This window comes from Fukomys damarensis, unplaced genomic scaffold (assembly GCF_012274545.1).
Source record: "Fukomys damarensis isolate Sample0158 unplaced genomic scaffold, DMR_v1.0_HiC HiC_scaffold_36, whole genome shotgun sequence".
NCBI classification, from domain to species: Eukaryota; Metazoa; Chordata; class Mammalia; order Rodentia; family Bathyergidae; genus Fukomys; species Fukomys damarensis.
This window is the reverse complement of record NW_022900948.1, coordinates 26,093,066-26,110,262: the sequence shown is the minus strand read 5'-3', so window position 1 is coordinate 26,110,262 and position 17,197 is coordinate 26,093,066. Positions and strand designations below refer to the sequence as shown.

General features: G+C 39.0%; 1 protein-coding gene across 1 annotated transcript in view; it reads left to right on the top strand.

The window, feature by feature from the left end:
* The window catches only part of Frrs1l (ferric chelate reductase 1 like), a 24,263-nt gene extending 7,853 nt beyond the window's left edge, over window positions 1-16,410 (top strand). Inside the window, exons 3-6 of the mRNA XM_010639458.2 lie at window positions 3,666-3,750; window positions 6,494-6,632; window positions 9,130-9,376; window positions 12,953-16,410. Coding sequence (XP_010637760.1) covers window positions 3,666-3,750; window positions 6,494-6,632; window positions 9,130-9,376; window positions 12,953-13,125 — 644 coding nt within the window. The 3' untranslated portion in view covers window positions 13,126-16,410. The remainder of the gene's footprint in view (window positions 1-3,665; window positions 3,751-6,493; window positions 6,633-9,129; window positions 9,377-12,952) is intronic.
* The last annotated feature ends 787 nt before the right edge of the window (window positions 16,411-17,197 follow it).

Below are 17,197 nucleotides of genomic sequence, written 5' to 3'. Positions count from 1 at the left end.
AAAAAAAAAAAAAAAAAAAAAAGCATTTTTGAAGTAATTTACCACTAGGAATGTGTAGCATGTATGAAACAGAATAACAAATATTGAATAGCATTCAAAATGATACCTGCTAATAAACTACAGACCTGGAAAATACATTGTATGTATATTTGAAGATTGATCCATTTAGTCTATTGGTCAAGTTCTAGTTAGAAAGACAGAAATTATACTAGCTTTTTAAACAGGATGAGCAGCCCAATGAATTTTCTAGGAAGAAATTGAGGGACTAAAGAAACAAAAATGGGGATGGAGTTGCAAAGTAAAAGGCCTTGGGTTAGAAGAACCTGATGGGCAGGGGACCTCCTGTTTGAATAGTTTTGACTGCTGTTTGAGAATGGGGTTCTGCCCAGCTCCTGGCCCCTTGGAGCAGCAGGATGAGGCTAGTTCTGGGAGTCTTGCAAAAAGCTGGGGACTCAAACCAACTGCCACTGTAAGGATGAAGCAGTGTTACTGAGGATTTAAATATTGGAACAGCTAGCCAGGGATTTTGCTCAGTGGTTCTGCTGCCTACCTCGCAAGCACAAGGCCCTCAGTTCAATCCCTGGTTTAAAAAAAAAAAAAAAAAAAAAAAAAATCCTTATATATATGTATATATGTATACACACACACACACACACACACACACATACACACACACAGAGCAATCTGACAGGAAGTCTTCCTTGGCTTCTCCTGCCTCCTTTGAATGCCTTCTATTGGCACTGCCTCAGCAGCTGGCAAAGGAGGAGGGTTTGCAAGTGCTCAGCCTCTGGAAGGCTGGGTTGTAGCCAGTAGACAAGAACATAGACACTGACACCTAGTGCAAATGTATTTTATACCAAATGTTGGGGGATCATTTAATTTTGGGAATAATTGCTCCGCTTTATTCTAATACCAAATTCTACTAGTGTTCTGCAGTTTATTTCTGGCACTGAAGACCCAGAGGTGGTGCAAACTTCACGAGTTAAAGGTCCTGGGCTACAGCAAAACTCTCCACACTTCAGAACAACCAACTATAAGTGCAGAGGCTTCCTCCCACCCCCATCCCATTATTTGCTAGAATGACTTGCGGAACTTAGGAAAGCACCATGGTTATAATTGTAGTGTTGACATTTAGAATACAGCTCCAGACCAGCTAGTGAAGAGAAAATCTGTCTCTCTCTCTCTCTCTCTCACTCTCACTCTCTCTTTCTCTCTCTGGGATCAAATTTGGGTCCTTGTGCTTGCCAGGCAGGCAGCAGAACCACTGAGCTCAATCCCCGGCCCTCCATGCCCTCTCGTGGAATCATCACGTCACCCTCCCGACATATCAGCTCAGCTTCAGTACCCAGAGCTTTCCTCAGGGTTTTGTTCTGGAGGCATGATTTGATTTAGTCATGGGCCATGTGACTGAACTCGATCTCCCACCTCCCTTTCTTCCCTTGAGGTAGGACTGGCTCCGAGCCTTAAACCTCTAATTACATGATGGGTCTTTCTGGTGACCACTTCCCTCCCATTCCCAGTCATCTCATCTCTGCGCACTCAGGTGTGATTCAAGGGGCTTTTGAGTGACAGAGACACTCCTGTCCAGCATGCTGGAGGCCCAAAGTTCGACCTCCGGCCCTGGGGGGGAAAAAGCGATTCAAGGGACGCACAGATGCGTTTAACAGAATACAAGTTCTCATTCCGAGTTTCAGAAACACACCAGATGATGGAACATTAGTGCTAGAGAAGCTATTTGCCAACACTAATAAATTAGCTCAGAGCATTTACGTGAGCTTGATTCCAAAACTTGCTTTTATTTGGAGTCTAGAAACCTGTTTTTCTTGCCCAGTGGTTATTAGTTCTTACTCTACTTTATAAAAATTAATAGTAATAGTAATACAGTGGTAATAATAACTGGTGTTTATGGAGCTGGAAACCTAGCATATACCATTGTGTCAATCTAGAAGGTAGGAAACAGTGAAGATCTGTTTGAAATATGCTTACTTTTCAAGATAATGTTTAAATTGCATGCAGGTTATGCTAATCAGGAGCCTATGTCCCTTTGTGACTTCAAAAATGGAATGGAAAAATCCTATAATGTATCTAAATGAAGAAAAACCTACTATCAAGTACATAAAAGTGTATCATTGTCAGTTTTTTCCTATTTAGAGAAAGTCAGAAGCCACATTAGAAGAGGTTGTGTTTGTCAGTCACCTACAGTGTCTAAGTACATGATACATAGTCATGCATTCCTAGATAAATATTCTGAGAAAAAAATGGCCTCGGGACTGTGGTGAGAAATAAGAGAAAGAATATATATGAAGATGCTTAACATGAGCTTGTAGCATTGAATAGCTGCTCAATAAATATTGAGAGAAAAACAAAAACTCACCCAAAGCATTTCAGTAATACTGAAATGAGTGTAGGCTTTAGCACAAAATAAGCACAAAACTAAACTAGAAGAAGTAATGCTTGTGACCCAATTACTTAGGGGAGGTGAAAGTCAGATCATGTATTCAAGGTCTAGCATCATAGAAATGGAATATCCAGGGCTGGGGATTTAGCTCAGTGGCAATGCCTTGCAAGCCCGAAGTCTGGAGTTTGGAGTTTGATCCTTGGTACAGCAAAGGGGGTGGAGAGAATATATCCAGAGTGCACCAAATGTGTGCCACCAAAATGTAGCATAGAGACTGCCTCTCTCCCCCTCCTTCTCTCTCTCTCTCTCTCTCTCTCTCTCTCTCTCTCTTTCCATCTGTTTTTGTTTTTTGCAGTGTTAGGAATTGAACACAGGGCCTTAAGCTTACAAAGTACATGCTCTACCATTGAGCTATATCCCCAACCCCTAAAGTATAATAAATCTTATAAAATAAAATTCTATTTAAAACAGCATTATGAGTCATAAAAGGCTTTAAATAATTGAGAAAAAAACTAATTCCTTTTCTCAAGTTTATTCACATTACCTAATGTCTGTGGTTGATTTTATTTTATCAGTTGACGATCATTTACTTATTGAAGTGTCCAGTGTCATACTTTGTGCTGGGCAGAGAACACACATAGTACCTGTGTACATAAGCTAAACAACCCAGGAGAAAAAAATATTTCTGTTATAAACTGGAGGTATAAGGCAGCTTGTTCTTCAGTGAGTGGTTTGGTGCATCATGGTGGTAAGTAATCCCATAAGAAACACACATGGCTGTTAGAACTCTCTTTAAGGAAGTTAGAGACATGAAACTGTTACTGCTTAAGCAAAATGACAGATCAAAGAAAGAGAATGGAAAATCCTATTATGTATAGAAGTGGAAAAAAACCTACTATCAAGGACATAAATATATCATTGTCAGTTTTTTTCTTCAAAGCATGGATGTTGCATTAAAACTAATTTTAAAACTACTAAGGGACAGTGGTTACATGGAATTATGCTCCATTAAGTGTCTCCAATTCCTTAACTGTAAAATGAGAAGAGGGCGTATCCACTTCTACATCTCCATAAGTTTGAATCCAAAGCTGTGTGCCTCATGCCTGTTCCTCAAGAAGGGAATGAATTTGGCTTAGTTAAAAATCCTTTTTTGTGTCCCCAAACATTGCTAGACATATGCGACAGAAAATAGGCAACATGTATTTTTTTTAATCTAATTGGAAAGTTGTTACTAGATTTCCTAATCTTATTTATTCTTCCTGCCCAGGTTACCCTTTCCCTACTGCTCCTCCTGTGGATCCTTTTGCCAAAATCAAAGTGGAAGACTGTGGAAAAACTAAGGGATGCTTTAGGTTGGTAGAACTACAAGTTGGATAAGTTTAAAGCTAAGAAATCTGTTTATTTCTTAAGGTGGTATTTAAATTGCATACAGTTCCTGTGCCCCTTTGTAACTTCAGCAAGGTTATGGAGTTTTCTAATGGCTACTCAGTGTTTTAGCTCAAGCATGCATGAGGCCCTGGGACATTCTCTAGTTCTCCATTTCTGGCTGCAGTGCCATTGGTACTGACCATTCCTCACCAACTGGTCGTGTCAGGAAGATTCACATGACACAGAATATCTGTGCTTGTTCAGCTGGGGCTATGGGCAAGACAGACGATGATAGACATGTCTAATACCCCGTTTCTTTTCAAATGAACAGTTATGACTTGTGGATTTCTAAGCAATGCTATCTAGTTGTTAAGCATGTGTTACTGTAGCTAGCTTCTTAGTTCAGACCTGGTGAGGCCTTACACGATGATTGGTAGTCAAGACATGATGGCCAGGAAACAGCACTGCGGGCATTGATTGCCCTGAGTAAGGGTTTTGATGGCTACTACTCTGAGGGTCCTGGTTTGGTTGTTTGTTGCTCACAGGAAACATTGAATACAAGGGCCTTGAGCAGTCTTTGGGTTACAAGGTTATTTCAAAGAAATTTTTTAAAACCTGATACTATAGTTGAGGAAGATAGTCAGCAATATATAATTGTGGTGATTGGGAGATGTTTTTGAGATGAGAAGAAATTTTAGTCATCTGCTGGCTTCAGATGACTTGTTTACTGGCCCATTTCCTACCCTTTTTAATTTTCCTTAGTTCATTTCATTTTTTTAACATTCTAGCTCCAGGTTTTCTTCATCTTACATCTCTTCCATGCTGTATAGGGTATCCCTGCTAGCATGTAGCTTGTTTTTTACTTCCTCCTCCATCAAAACTTAGCACCCTTGAATTCCGGTAGGAACTTCCATTATCAGCCATCTGTTTAGATTATCTCACCTATTACTACAATTTGTTTTTCTTTTTTGTGCTAGAGATTGAATCCAGAGCCTAGTGCATGCTACACACGTGCTTCACCACTGAGCTACACTCCATTGCTATAACTGTCTATCTTTCTGACAATGGTGTAATACAGTGTTTCTCAAACTAGGGCTTGCTGGTTCTTAAAGGGTCCACAGGTCCTTTGTAAGAAAATTCAAATTTGTGTTTTTATCTCAGTGATGCTCTTTGAAAAGATCAGTGTATGAATATTCTAACTGTCTGGATAACCGTTTCATATTGCTGTATGTTTTGGTGTCTGATCTTGTATTAGTACCGAGTAGCCCAAGAGCACAAAGGCAAATTTATAAATAAATGATGCATTTATACTCAGTCGTTGCAAGATGAAATATTCATTTGGTACAGATAAGAGTGGAAGGGTTGAGTCATCACACTGTCGTTGGTAGTTAGAACGTGCTCAACTTGGAAGACTGCGTGATATCGTCAGACGTTCTGCATATACAATGCAGAAATGTGCTTTCAGTAAACTCATATCACCCATGACATAAATGCTGTGAATTTCAATGTTCCATGGTTTTTAATTTGATTTATATATAATTTTTGAATTTCTGATATTTTAACTGTGAAAATATGGAAGTAAGTTGATGTAAATATAATTAGTGAAGATAATTTAAATTACTAATTCAAAGAATTTTTCCCTCTAAAGGTATTCAGAGATAATTTAGTAATGTGAGAAATACATTCACTCATTCAAACCCAAAGAGTAGACTTCAGAAGCAGGAAAGATCACAAAAGCAAAGCTTTAATGCAGTCAGTCTTGCATGCTGGGGTGTCTGAAGGACAGGCACATGCAGAGCAGTTGCACCAAGCATTTTAAACTCCAGCACATAGACGGTCCTTTCCCTGTATTCCTCATTGGGCCTAGACTGGGGGAGGCACAATCTTTCCCGAGTATCACCTCATGTTTCATCCCCTCTTTATGATGAAATTCCCCAGTCCCCTTCCAGTCTGAGTTTGGATTTCTTTATAATATTCTGTTCTTTACTCCGGACCTTTCTGAGAAGCGGATGTACCTGTGCAGCGATTTCATGTGACCTTGCAATTACAATTCTATATTTCTTCCTAGCTTTAGCTAGCAGACTATGCTTTTCTTCTCCCTTTCCCTACTCATGCCTACAGAGGCTCTCTTACTATTTTTATCTTTCTCTCAAGGTCCCATCTGCCCAGAGACCCTCCAAATGCATGAGCTTTGTCAGGCAGCTAGAAAATTGTCAATAATCTTCCACCCAGAGTTAACTATTTTGTCTTGAAGATGGACACTTTAAGTTCTTTTTCTTATATTTACAACTGAAGTTTAAGAAACTCTAATGAAATGCAGAGAACATTGGGAGTTTAAAGACCCAGGTGCTACTGCCGTTGCTGCCATGGACTTCACTATGCAACCTGGGCCAAATTCTTTCTCTTCTTTGCACCTCATTTTTTATATTCTTCTTCTTCTTTTTTTTTTTTTGTACCAGGGATCGAACTCAGGCCCTTGTACTTGCGAGGCAGGTGCCAGAACCACTGAGTGAAATCCCTGGCCCTGCACCTCATTTTTTATGTGAAGTAGAATAGATCACCTCCAAGGTCCCTAACTGGGTGAAACTGTGTTTTTGAGATTCCAAGAAGCAGAGACCTAATTTATTTAATAATATTCCCAAGTATCCTATTTGATACATAGTAGATGCTCTCTTACTGTACTTTTGTAAATATAAGTGCCAATGTCTCTTCTGATGTATCCTCTAGATATGGCAAACCAGGCTGTAACGCAGAGACCTGTGACTACTTCCTTAGCTACCGGATGATAGGGGCTGATGTGGAATTTGAGCTGAGTGCTGACACCGATGGCTGGGTAGCAGTTGGATTCTCTTCAGACAAGAAAATGGTAAGATGTAAATCGTGACAGAAACTGCCTTTTCTCTTTAGTTTGCTATGCTTTTTTTTTAGGTTTTTAGAAGCAAACAAATTGATCAAAGCAATATAATGATTATATTAGTTACATCTCGCTTACTGCAAGTTTTTAAAGATTCAAAGCACACACCTGTAATCCCAGGTACTCAGGGGGCTGAGGCAGGATGATTCCAAGTTTGAGGCCAGCCTGGGCAATTTAGCAAGACCCTGCCATAAAATAAAAATTGTTTAAAGCATTGGGAGTGTAGCTCATCCATAGATTACTTGCTTAGCATGTTTGAGACCCTGGATTCAATCCCCAGTATCACAAATAAAATAATAAAATAAAATACTCAATCTAGTTTAAGTGGAAAGATTGGTTATCATAATACAAGGTGGCTTGCAGAGCTGTAGTCCTAAGCTGAGTCCATAGTAATGCTGTAGTACCTCTAGGACTGCATATCTAAAAGCATGAAGCATTTACAGTATTCTGGCTCACTCATACATGTGTGCATTGATTGGGCTCAGCTCACTGTAGGTGCGGCCCAGGTGTACCAGCGGCAGTCCATGGTTTGGATTCAGGTTTTCTCTGTCAGTCTGAAATGCCCCACCAAAACATGTTCTTTTCACGGCAGAAGTAAAGAGACCCGGAAAAAAACGATTTTTCCCCTCTACTCACACACTCAACACTGAGCACGTCTATGACCAGATATGTGTTGGTTCTTCGCTACATATCAAGCACTTCTCCACTGGACACCCAACTGGGTGTCCTGTAATTCAGTTCATATCTGATAGCATCACATCCCACAAGTGAAGGGCCAGTCTGTCTGTGTATCCAAATGCAGCGGTCTACCCCTTCATGAGCACAAAACTGATAAGCACAACCAGGATTTATTACTTGCAGCGAGTAAGGAAAAAGCACTAGGGATTACCCTCAAAGTGGTGTCTTCTTGAACAAAGAATACAAGGGGATTTTATTGGGGAAACTTTTGCATATTCAGATAGGAAAGACCTGCCATCTTGTAGAGACAGGTTCATATATTACATGTTATAAAAAAAATGACTAGTGGAACACCTTTGGGCAGAGAACATAGTATTATAATTAGCAACGTATACTCTAAGTTACCTAAAAAGATTAAGTCAGAGTGGCTGGTTGGAAGGTTCCTCTGGAGTGCCTTAAGTGAAACAAAAACCAACTTTGAATGAATGTTAATGATTTAAAGGGGCAGCAGCTTACACAAATCTTGAACAAAGAATACAAGGGGATTTTATTGGGGAAACTTTTGCATATTCAGATAGGAAAGACCTGCCATCTTGTAGAGACAGGTTCATATATTACATGTTATAAAAAAAATGACTAGTGGAACACCTTTGGGCAGAGAACATAGTATTATAATTAGCAACGTATACTCTAAGTTACCTAAAAAGATTAAGTCAGAGTGGCTGGTTGGAAGGTTCCTCTGGAGTGCCTTAAGTGAAACAAAAACCAACTTTGAATGAATGTTAATGATTTAGGGGGGCAGCAGCCCTTACACACACACACACACACACACACACACACACACACACACCCCTTAGTGAGTGTCCCTAAAAGCATGAGGTATGATTGAAAACATATTGTGACTAAATTTTCTAAAAAGTTTATTATAAACATATATTGCCATTAATTCCACTCAGAATCCTCCCCCTTGCTTTGAACATACTTATCCCCTTGTTTTTGCCACTTTCTGAAGGTTCTGAAAATCCTCTTCAGTGAGTGTCTTTAGTTACACAGTCATGGCTTCCCTGGTGTCCTGAATTAATTCAAGACATTTATCTTTCATGGTCATTTGGATTTTTAGGAAGAGCCGGAAGTTGTATGATGTCAGATCTAGTTTAAAAAAAGGTGAATGAGGATGTACTGTAATGTTTTTATTCGAAGTAATTGCCTTAAGTGTTTTGAATCAATTCAGGACATCAAGGCAGCCATGAAAAAACACACATAAAAGAGAACTTCAAGAACTGCTTCAGAAAGTGACAAGAATGGTGATATTAATGTGGTCAAAGCAAGGGGGACTATTTGGAGGTATTTTAATATCAATATATCTTTTACTATAATAATTTTAAAAATTTTTAAATGCAGACATTTTACTGTATGTTTTTGGTCATACCTTGTACCTGCCTAGCTACTGGCACTCACTTTAAACCACCGACTGCAAGTCTTAAATTGTGACTTGTGTTTCTGACCAAGTGGCTATAAATTAGAGTTCCCATAAACCCCTCTTGGCATTTCATTAATTTACTAGAGCGGTTCATAGAACTCAAGTAAACACCCATTTATTATAAAGGATATCGCAAATGAACACTATCTGACAACCAGTGACATACATCCCCAGCCCTAAAATAATTTGTGGTAGGATTTCAAATTACAGAAGTGATGGTGCATGTACTTCTGAGTGAAAAGTTTGCAAAAGACAAATTGACTTTTTTCTTCTGAATTATTTCCATATTAGGGTGGTGATGACGTCATGGCCTGTGTCCATGATGACAATGGCAGGGTCCGCATACAGCACTTTTATAACGTAGGCCAGTGGGCAAAGGAGATTCAGAGAAATCCTGCCAGAGATGAAGAAGGAGTCTTCGAGAACAATCGTGTCACCTGCAGGTTTAAACGCCCTGTGAATGTTCCCAGAGATGAAACAATTGTCGATCTCCATTTGAGTTGGTATTACCTGTTTGCCTGGGGTCCAGCCATTCAGGGTAAGCTTGCATTTTGGCATCTGCATTGAACAGAAGACACCACCACCGTGCTTGCTTTTATTATTAATTGACATTACACTGTGAGGACCAGACAGCTTTAAGCACTCTAAATAATATAAAAGAAAAAAGAGCTATGACTCCTTCCTTCAGAAGGGTATGATGAATTTATCCCCAAGGACAAGTAGCACATACGTGCAAAGCTAGAGCATTATGAGACAGCACATGGTGAGTTATGTGCTTGATGAAACAGGTCATGTGTCTGCTGTGAGGGGTATGGGTCATTTAATTCTCACAATGTTTCTATTTACCCCTCACCACAACCTGCAGAGGTCTAGATATTATTTTCTTCATCTTAGCGAAACTAAGAAACTTGCTCAAAGCCATTCAACTAATTAAGTGAAGAACTGAAATTCAGTCCTGTCTGTCTGATGCCAAAGTCAGTGAATACCCTTAACCCCATCCTCCAAAAAACAAAAACAAAACTGAACAGAGAAAAGTTTCTCTTGAGCTTGACAGCGAGCATGTTATTAGTACTTACTTTAGGACTATTCTGGTGGTCATGAGTCCAAATTATTCTATAAGTCTCCCCCATTACTCCTCAGTGATTAATATGCATGAGAGTTTCCCTGGCTGTGTTGTTAAAATACAGTCTTCTGCAGGCCTGGGGTGGGGATGGACGTGAGATTCTGTGCTGAGCATTCTTCCTTGTTGATCAGCAGGGTAGCCTGACCAAGAAGAGAGTTTTGTTTGCAGTCTATCCAAGAAACTCATCTTGCTTCCTGCTAATTGCATCTTTCTTTACTGTGTGCTTAGCAACTCTTTGTTGCATCATCTGATCTCAGGGTCTTGTTTGTTTGCTTTTTTGTTCAATTTGTTTTCATTGATTGCTGTGGAGATTGCACAATGGATGCCTCCAGATTCTGAACATTTTTTCCCATTTACTTATTTCTCAATGGATCTGCAAAGATACCTTCAAGTACTTTCAATATCCTGGGAAATAAATTAAATCTTAGCCTAGAGAAATGAACTCAGTCAATTGCTGGAAATTGGAATCTTTAAAATCAGTTTGAGTATTGGTTCTTGCCCTTGGTAGCTATATGATATTCAGCTTGCTATCTAAAATCTGAATTTTATTTCCTTATGTTTAAAGTGGGATAATAATAGTATCTATTTCATGAGATTATTGAAAGGGTTAAGTGAAAACAAATATTTGAAATTGCCTTACAGCTTAGAAAGTGCTATACAGAGGCCCTCGGGTATCTGCAGGGAATGTGTTCTAAGCCTCAACAGATGTTGAAACCCTATATATACACTGTTTTTTAAATAAGAAATTGACAACAATAACTAAAAATAGAACAACAATAATGATACAATGAGTTAATTAATATAAGTGTGATCTCTCGTTTTCTTTCTCTCACAATCTTATTGCACGGTACTGTATTTTTGGACTCTGATTGACTGTGGGAAAGTGAAACCATAAAAGGTAAACTCGCTGATAAGTAGACAACTGTATTTCAGGAGGTCATCTTCTTATGTATATGGCACCCCATCCTCATGTTCAAAGTCCTCTTCAGTTATATCTGGCTTTCTCTGATAAGTTTTAATAGGACTTCTGTTTTCTCCTCACTATTTCCAAGCACAACAGATGCATTCCCACCCAGGATACAGGCTTGCTTTTGTCTTGTTTCCTGAGTACCCTTCTGCCTCCCCTCTGTTGGTTAAATCTTAACCATTCTCTAAAGGTCTCTTTGAGGGGATGAACTTTGAGTTCAGGCTCAGAATTGTTACGGATTGGGTTCTCTCAGAGGGCATGCACTGGAGGTGTGTGGTTAGGTCTAGGAGCTCACATTGGTGACCAGAGAGGAGAGGTGTGGTTGGAGAAGTGAGAGGACCTTTGGGAGAGAAGAAGCCCGAGGCATTTGTGCTAACTCGAGCTAGCTGAGGAGCTGTGACTACATGGGAAGTTCGGCAGGGCTTTTCCACCAGAAATCATTCTTAAAACCCCCTGCTGTAGCCAGGCATGGTGGCACACGCTTGTAATCTCTCTCTGGGAAACCCAGGCAAGAGGATTGCAAGCTCGAGCACAGCCTGAGCAACTTACTGAGACCCTGTATCAAAACAAAATATAAAAAGGGCTGGGGATGTAGCTCCGTGTGAAGGCCCAGGATTCAATTTTAAGTAACACACGCGCACAACCTACTCTGATCCCTAGCCGTAAGACCTTTACACTGAATACATAAGCCTTAGTTTCCTTCATTCAAGTTTCCTGTGGCTATTCAGAAGGCCAGGCACTCGTTTTAAGCTTTGGTTTATTATACATCCTTTTAAAGAAATGGGATTGAGCTATCTAGGTTGCTCATAACTGGCCTCAAACTCCTGTGCTCAAGTGATCCTCTTGCCTTACCTTCCCCAGTACCCAGGACTACAGGTACATGCTACCGTGCCCAGTTTATTAACTACCTTTTATTTCTTTATTCTCTCTCTCTCTCTTTCTTTCTTTCTTTTTGTTTGTTTGTTTTTTTGTTTTTGTTTTGGTTTTTTGAGACAAGGTCTCACTATGTAGTTGAGACTGACCTGGAACTCACTATGTAGCCCAGGCTGGTTTTGAACTCACCGATCCTCCTGCCTTTTTTGGTTTTTTGAGACAAGGTCTCACTATGTAGTTGAGACTGACCTGGAACTCACTATGTAGCCCAGGCTGGTTTTGAACTCACAGCGATCCTCCTGCCTCAGCCTCCCAAGTGCTGGGATTATAGGCGTGTGCCAACATACCTGGCCCTCTTTCTTTCTTTCTTTCTTTGACATTGGTGGTGGGATCAAACCCAGGGCCTCATATATGGTAGGCAAGCCTCTACTACTGAGCTGCACTGCCAGCCCTCAACCATCTTTTACACACAGCCTTTTCCTCTTTCCACTTGTAACCAGATTTAAAAAAAACTTTCCCATCCAAACACTTGTTTTGTTTCATAGTCATCCTCTTTCCTGTATTATTCTACCTCATTCCACCAGACAGACATATGGACACATACCTTCTCTGGTCTGCCTGGACAGGCTACTTCTTTATGTCTTACTGACAATGAAAGAGGCTTCCATCTATAAGGAAGGTGCTGATGTCATCAGGAGTTGCTGATGCTACATATACAAAAGATAGATTTGAGTAGCAAAAATATGTAGCCTTTGCTGTTTGAAATAAAATGTACTTTATCCATGTGGTGTTCAGAAGATGAAACTCACTAAAAACATTACAAATAGGAATTTTTACAACCCCATCTAAGTAGCAGTCTTAAAACTAAGGTACCATGGAGAGACAGATAGTGTACTGATGTTAGGTGGGGTTGCCCATTAATGAAAACAAGTCTGTTTGGACGAATTTAGCTAATTTCAGTGTTCTTCATTATATACACACTTACAGAGAATTAGGATAACTCTAATACCTGATTCCAGATCTTTGTAATCACTGTGGATGTATTTATCACTACAAACTTTTCTTTAGTTTTTCTGTTGTTTGCCTATATACCATTTTAAATCTGTACTTTTTCCAACTGCCCTCTCCTGTTCTATTTTGCTTCCTTAAAGGCTCTATCACCAGACATGATATAGACTCTCCACCAGCTTCTGAACGCGTCGTCAGTATTTACAAGTATGAAGACATTTTTATGCCGTCCGCTGCCTATCAAACCTTCTCATCTCCGTTTTGCTTGCTTCTCATTGTTGCCCTGACCTTCTATTTATTGATGGGAACTCCTTAACCACAGCTTCAAGGTCAACAGATTACATGGATCAGAATACCTTTAGTATAAATATATTTTCCTAGAATAACCAGTGTAAATTTAGCTTGTGTGACTTAAAAACAACTCATGATTTTAGCTTTTCAAAAGAAAGAACAAGCTTCCTTTCTAGTTAAAGAGGATTGTTTAATAATGGTCCTAATTTTGGAAACTACTTAAAACTTTTGTAAGCACTTTCAGATATGTTTTTTTTTTATTTGAGCTTCACAATACTCTGTGTTGGTTTGATAAAATTATGAGTACCATCTTCCTTATAGGATTTCAAATTTGGAAAGGCTGCCTTTTAATGACTTTTTATATGTTGTGTAGCCTTAGCCACTTGGTCACATGACACATAGCAAGGTAGAGAAAGAGCTAGGAGCAGAAATCAAGTCTCTGAATGGTCTTTAGTGTTAAGTGCTGCAGCCCAAGGTAGTTACCTTGAGTGTTACTAGGGAGAACTTTACTGAAAGTCGGAAGTTCACAGGCAGCCTACAGCAAATTCCTATACAGCATCAGTGCTGGGATGTTTACACAGTTGATGGGGAAAACAGGAGAGAGTGCACTGATGTGAAAATGGTCTGTATTTCTTTTACAATTCTCCTAAATTAGTGCATAGTTATGAGAAGATATTTTTGTACTGCTGTTTGGGAAAGTTACAAACAGAATTGTGTGCGTTCCTGAGGATGTAAAATGATTTTAGTGATGAAACTATGGGAATTCTTAGCAGTTAGAATCTAGGCTCTTCTACCACTGTATTTTATAAACTAAGGTACTCATTTATGATTATAGACAATTCTGTTGTCAAAGTCAGCATACATTTAGTATGTGTTGGAATGGACAAATTATCTTAACAAAAATTTAAGGTATTTTAATAGTACATCGACATTTGGGAGATTGTAGAGATTTGAAGCAAAACATTTAACATGAGATAGATTTGTTTTTAAATTAGAAAATTAAATTAAATTAAATTAGAAAATTCTCCTATAAAGTAAATTCACCTGGAGTATTAATTCAACCTGTTTAGGCTTGTAACTTATAGACTGGCAGCCAGTGTAATTTATAGTGATGCCTAGATGTAGTGTGTTTCCTTTTTACAAATGAATCCAAATATTCCTTTGTCCCAAATGTCTGTGCTAAAGGCCTACTTAGAGGAAAGGTTTCTCTGAGCACAGCTACGCTGCTGAGACATTTCCATTGCAATATTCTAGAGTTCTCTGACATGGCCCTGTTGCTGGCTCCAACTTTGTGATTGAGCAACACTGGAGCCTGTGATTTTTAAAAGCCATCTTCCAGATTCGTGTCAGAGGTGAAAGTCTGACTGTGGGGAAAGCTTTCACATTCTTCTGGACCTGAACCAAATAAGGAAAACTGTTATGTTGTGTGACACTGCGTGGTCACCATGTCTTTCCACGAGATGTTGGAGATGTACTTCTCATTGCAGATGTGGAGCGATGAAATGATATGGAACTGGGGAGGGTTACAGACCCAAGATTCAAGTCCCCAACTCTGCTTTGACTGCCACTGCCTCTTCGCTAAGCCCTCTGTCGTGGCTGAGCATGGCCTGTGTAGCACCTTCGCAGTGACTGGTTAGGAGTGAGGTTATTGAGTATGCAGGCACCCACATTACAAATAAGAAAGCACATATTTTTATATTTTACTCTCATGTGTATAATATTTGAGCTATAACTGGGTTAAGACAAAAGAGAGGCTTCAGTTAGTAACGAGGAGGGAAATTTCCTTCTGCTTATATTTCAAGGCAAGCTATTTATTTCACTAACTGTTTGTACTTTGATTACCAGTTTTGCATATTTATGCTTAGACTTGTCACTAAACTTAGTAAAATGCTAACCATTTGCTAAGCTCCAATATCGTTCCTTCCTCCCCATTGCTATGTCCCAGCAAGACTGAAGGGCTCTTAATTCTACAGATTTTGCATTTTTTTCTTTTGCCAGCGGTGGGCATGGAACCCAGGGCCTTGTGCGTGGACATGCCAGGAAGATGTTTTACTGAGCTACACCCTAGCCCCAGACCTGCTCTCTCTCAACTCTCACGAATTCCATGTGTTCAGACATTCTCTGCCTTCTGTGTATGATAAATTATTTCTCATCTTTCAGGTCACAGCTTACTTTTTCTTCCAGTCTCCTGGACTAGTAAGGTTTGGGTCTCTGCCCAGTGCTCCTATAGGTTACTGGGATTCCTCATCATAATACTCATCATATTTCATAATAATTGCTGCCTTTGTTATTCCTGCTAACTCCTTAATGCAGGGACCCTTTCTTGTTACTCATCTTTGTAGCAGGCCTACTCCATAATAGGTACTCAGCGGATATTTGTGAAATAGGTAAATATATGAAATATATGAATATATATATATATATATATATTGTTACGGCAAATTTGTCTCAGAAGGCCTGTGTTTCATATAAGTTATCAGACTGGCCAACATTTTTATATTCTTCCACCCACCTGTGATCAAACCATAAACTATTCTTTTAGCAAACACTAAACTTTGTCTTTTGAAACATAAATAGAAAATCATTAGTAACAATGCTATTTTGCCCTACAGGGGGCCTTAGTTGATATTTTAAAAATAATAATATTTGTTCAGGCATAATAATTCTTCGGGTAGGGATATAGAATAACGTTTGACCATCACCTCAAAGAACCTTCAATTCATAGGCATGCTGAAGGTAAAACTCTATGGAGTTTGACTTCATTCATTCTTACCTAACAGAAAAAAACTTTTACTTTACCTCTGTATTCCCATTTTCTAGTATAATACTTGTCACAGGGGAATTGCTGTACCAGTGTTTTTGTAAAATGTGTGAATGGAATAATAATAATGATGCTAGCCAAATGTGTTTAGTGCTGTTCTAAGCAACTTCATGTGGATCAGTTCATTTAATTCTCATAGCCATAGGGAATTTCTAGTAATACAAATTTACAGATGAATAAAATGAGGCTAGTCATTTGATATAAGTTATCGGGGCTGGTGAGGAATTTAGAGAATGTTTAATAAATCCAGTGCACTTTTTTTACAAGGGGGCTGCAAAGCCCTAGGAGGTGACATGATTTCCTACACATTCGTGCACCTTTATGAAAATTCATGAAAATTTTTATTAAATGGACCCTACTACTCTTATTCAAATTAGTTGCTTACCATTTTCCCCCTTTAGCAATTTACAGTGAGTAGGAGGACTTTTTATATTTATATTTGGGGAAAGGAACATATTTTACTTTCTACCAATTTTCTTTTCTTTTAAAACATTTTAATTATTTTATCAATCGTTTTAGTGCTTTTAGTCAGATTTTTAAAAATAATATACAGATTGGGAAAAACTGGAAGAATGTATTTATCTCAGTTAAAAAGTGACTCGCCTAAAATTTTGGTTCATCTTCTAACTTGGAACCCAGTGCCCTTTTATTACTCCATTGTAGTCTTGAAGACAAATTTATAGATACGATTTCAGGCAAAATGTAGGGGTATATTTAATTATCTGGGCTGGTGTTTGTCATTAAAAAAATGAGAAAGTTTGGGCATGTCAGGGATGGATTCTACCCCAGATGGTACTTACTACTATTTCTTTCATTAAGTTTACTGTTTATATTCAGGATTTTGTCTTCAGAGAAGTTACCACTGAAGTCGTGTGTCATTCTTAGCTGTAGTTACAACCCAGGGGTTGGTAAACTTTCTCTGTGAAGAGCCAGATTGTAAATATTTTTGGCTTTGTGCCCTGTGTCTCTCACGTGTTCCACTGTGCTGCCGACAGTACATAAATGAATGAGCATGGCTGTATTCCAGTAAAACCTAATTGACACTGAATTTGAATTTCACACAATTCTCATATATCAGAAATGTTCTTTTTATTTTTATTTTTACTTTTGGCAGTACCAGGGATCGAACTCAGGACCTTGTGCTTGCAAGGCAAGCGCTGTGCCACTGAGCTAAATCCCTGGCTCTTTTGATTTTTAATAGCTACTTAAAAATGCCCATCCTTACCTTGCAGGCTGAACAAAAACAGGAAGTAGGCTGGGTTTGGCTCCTGAACTG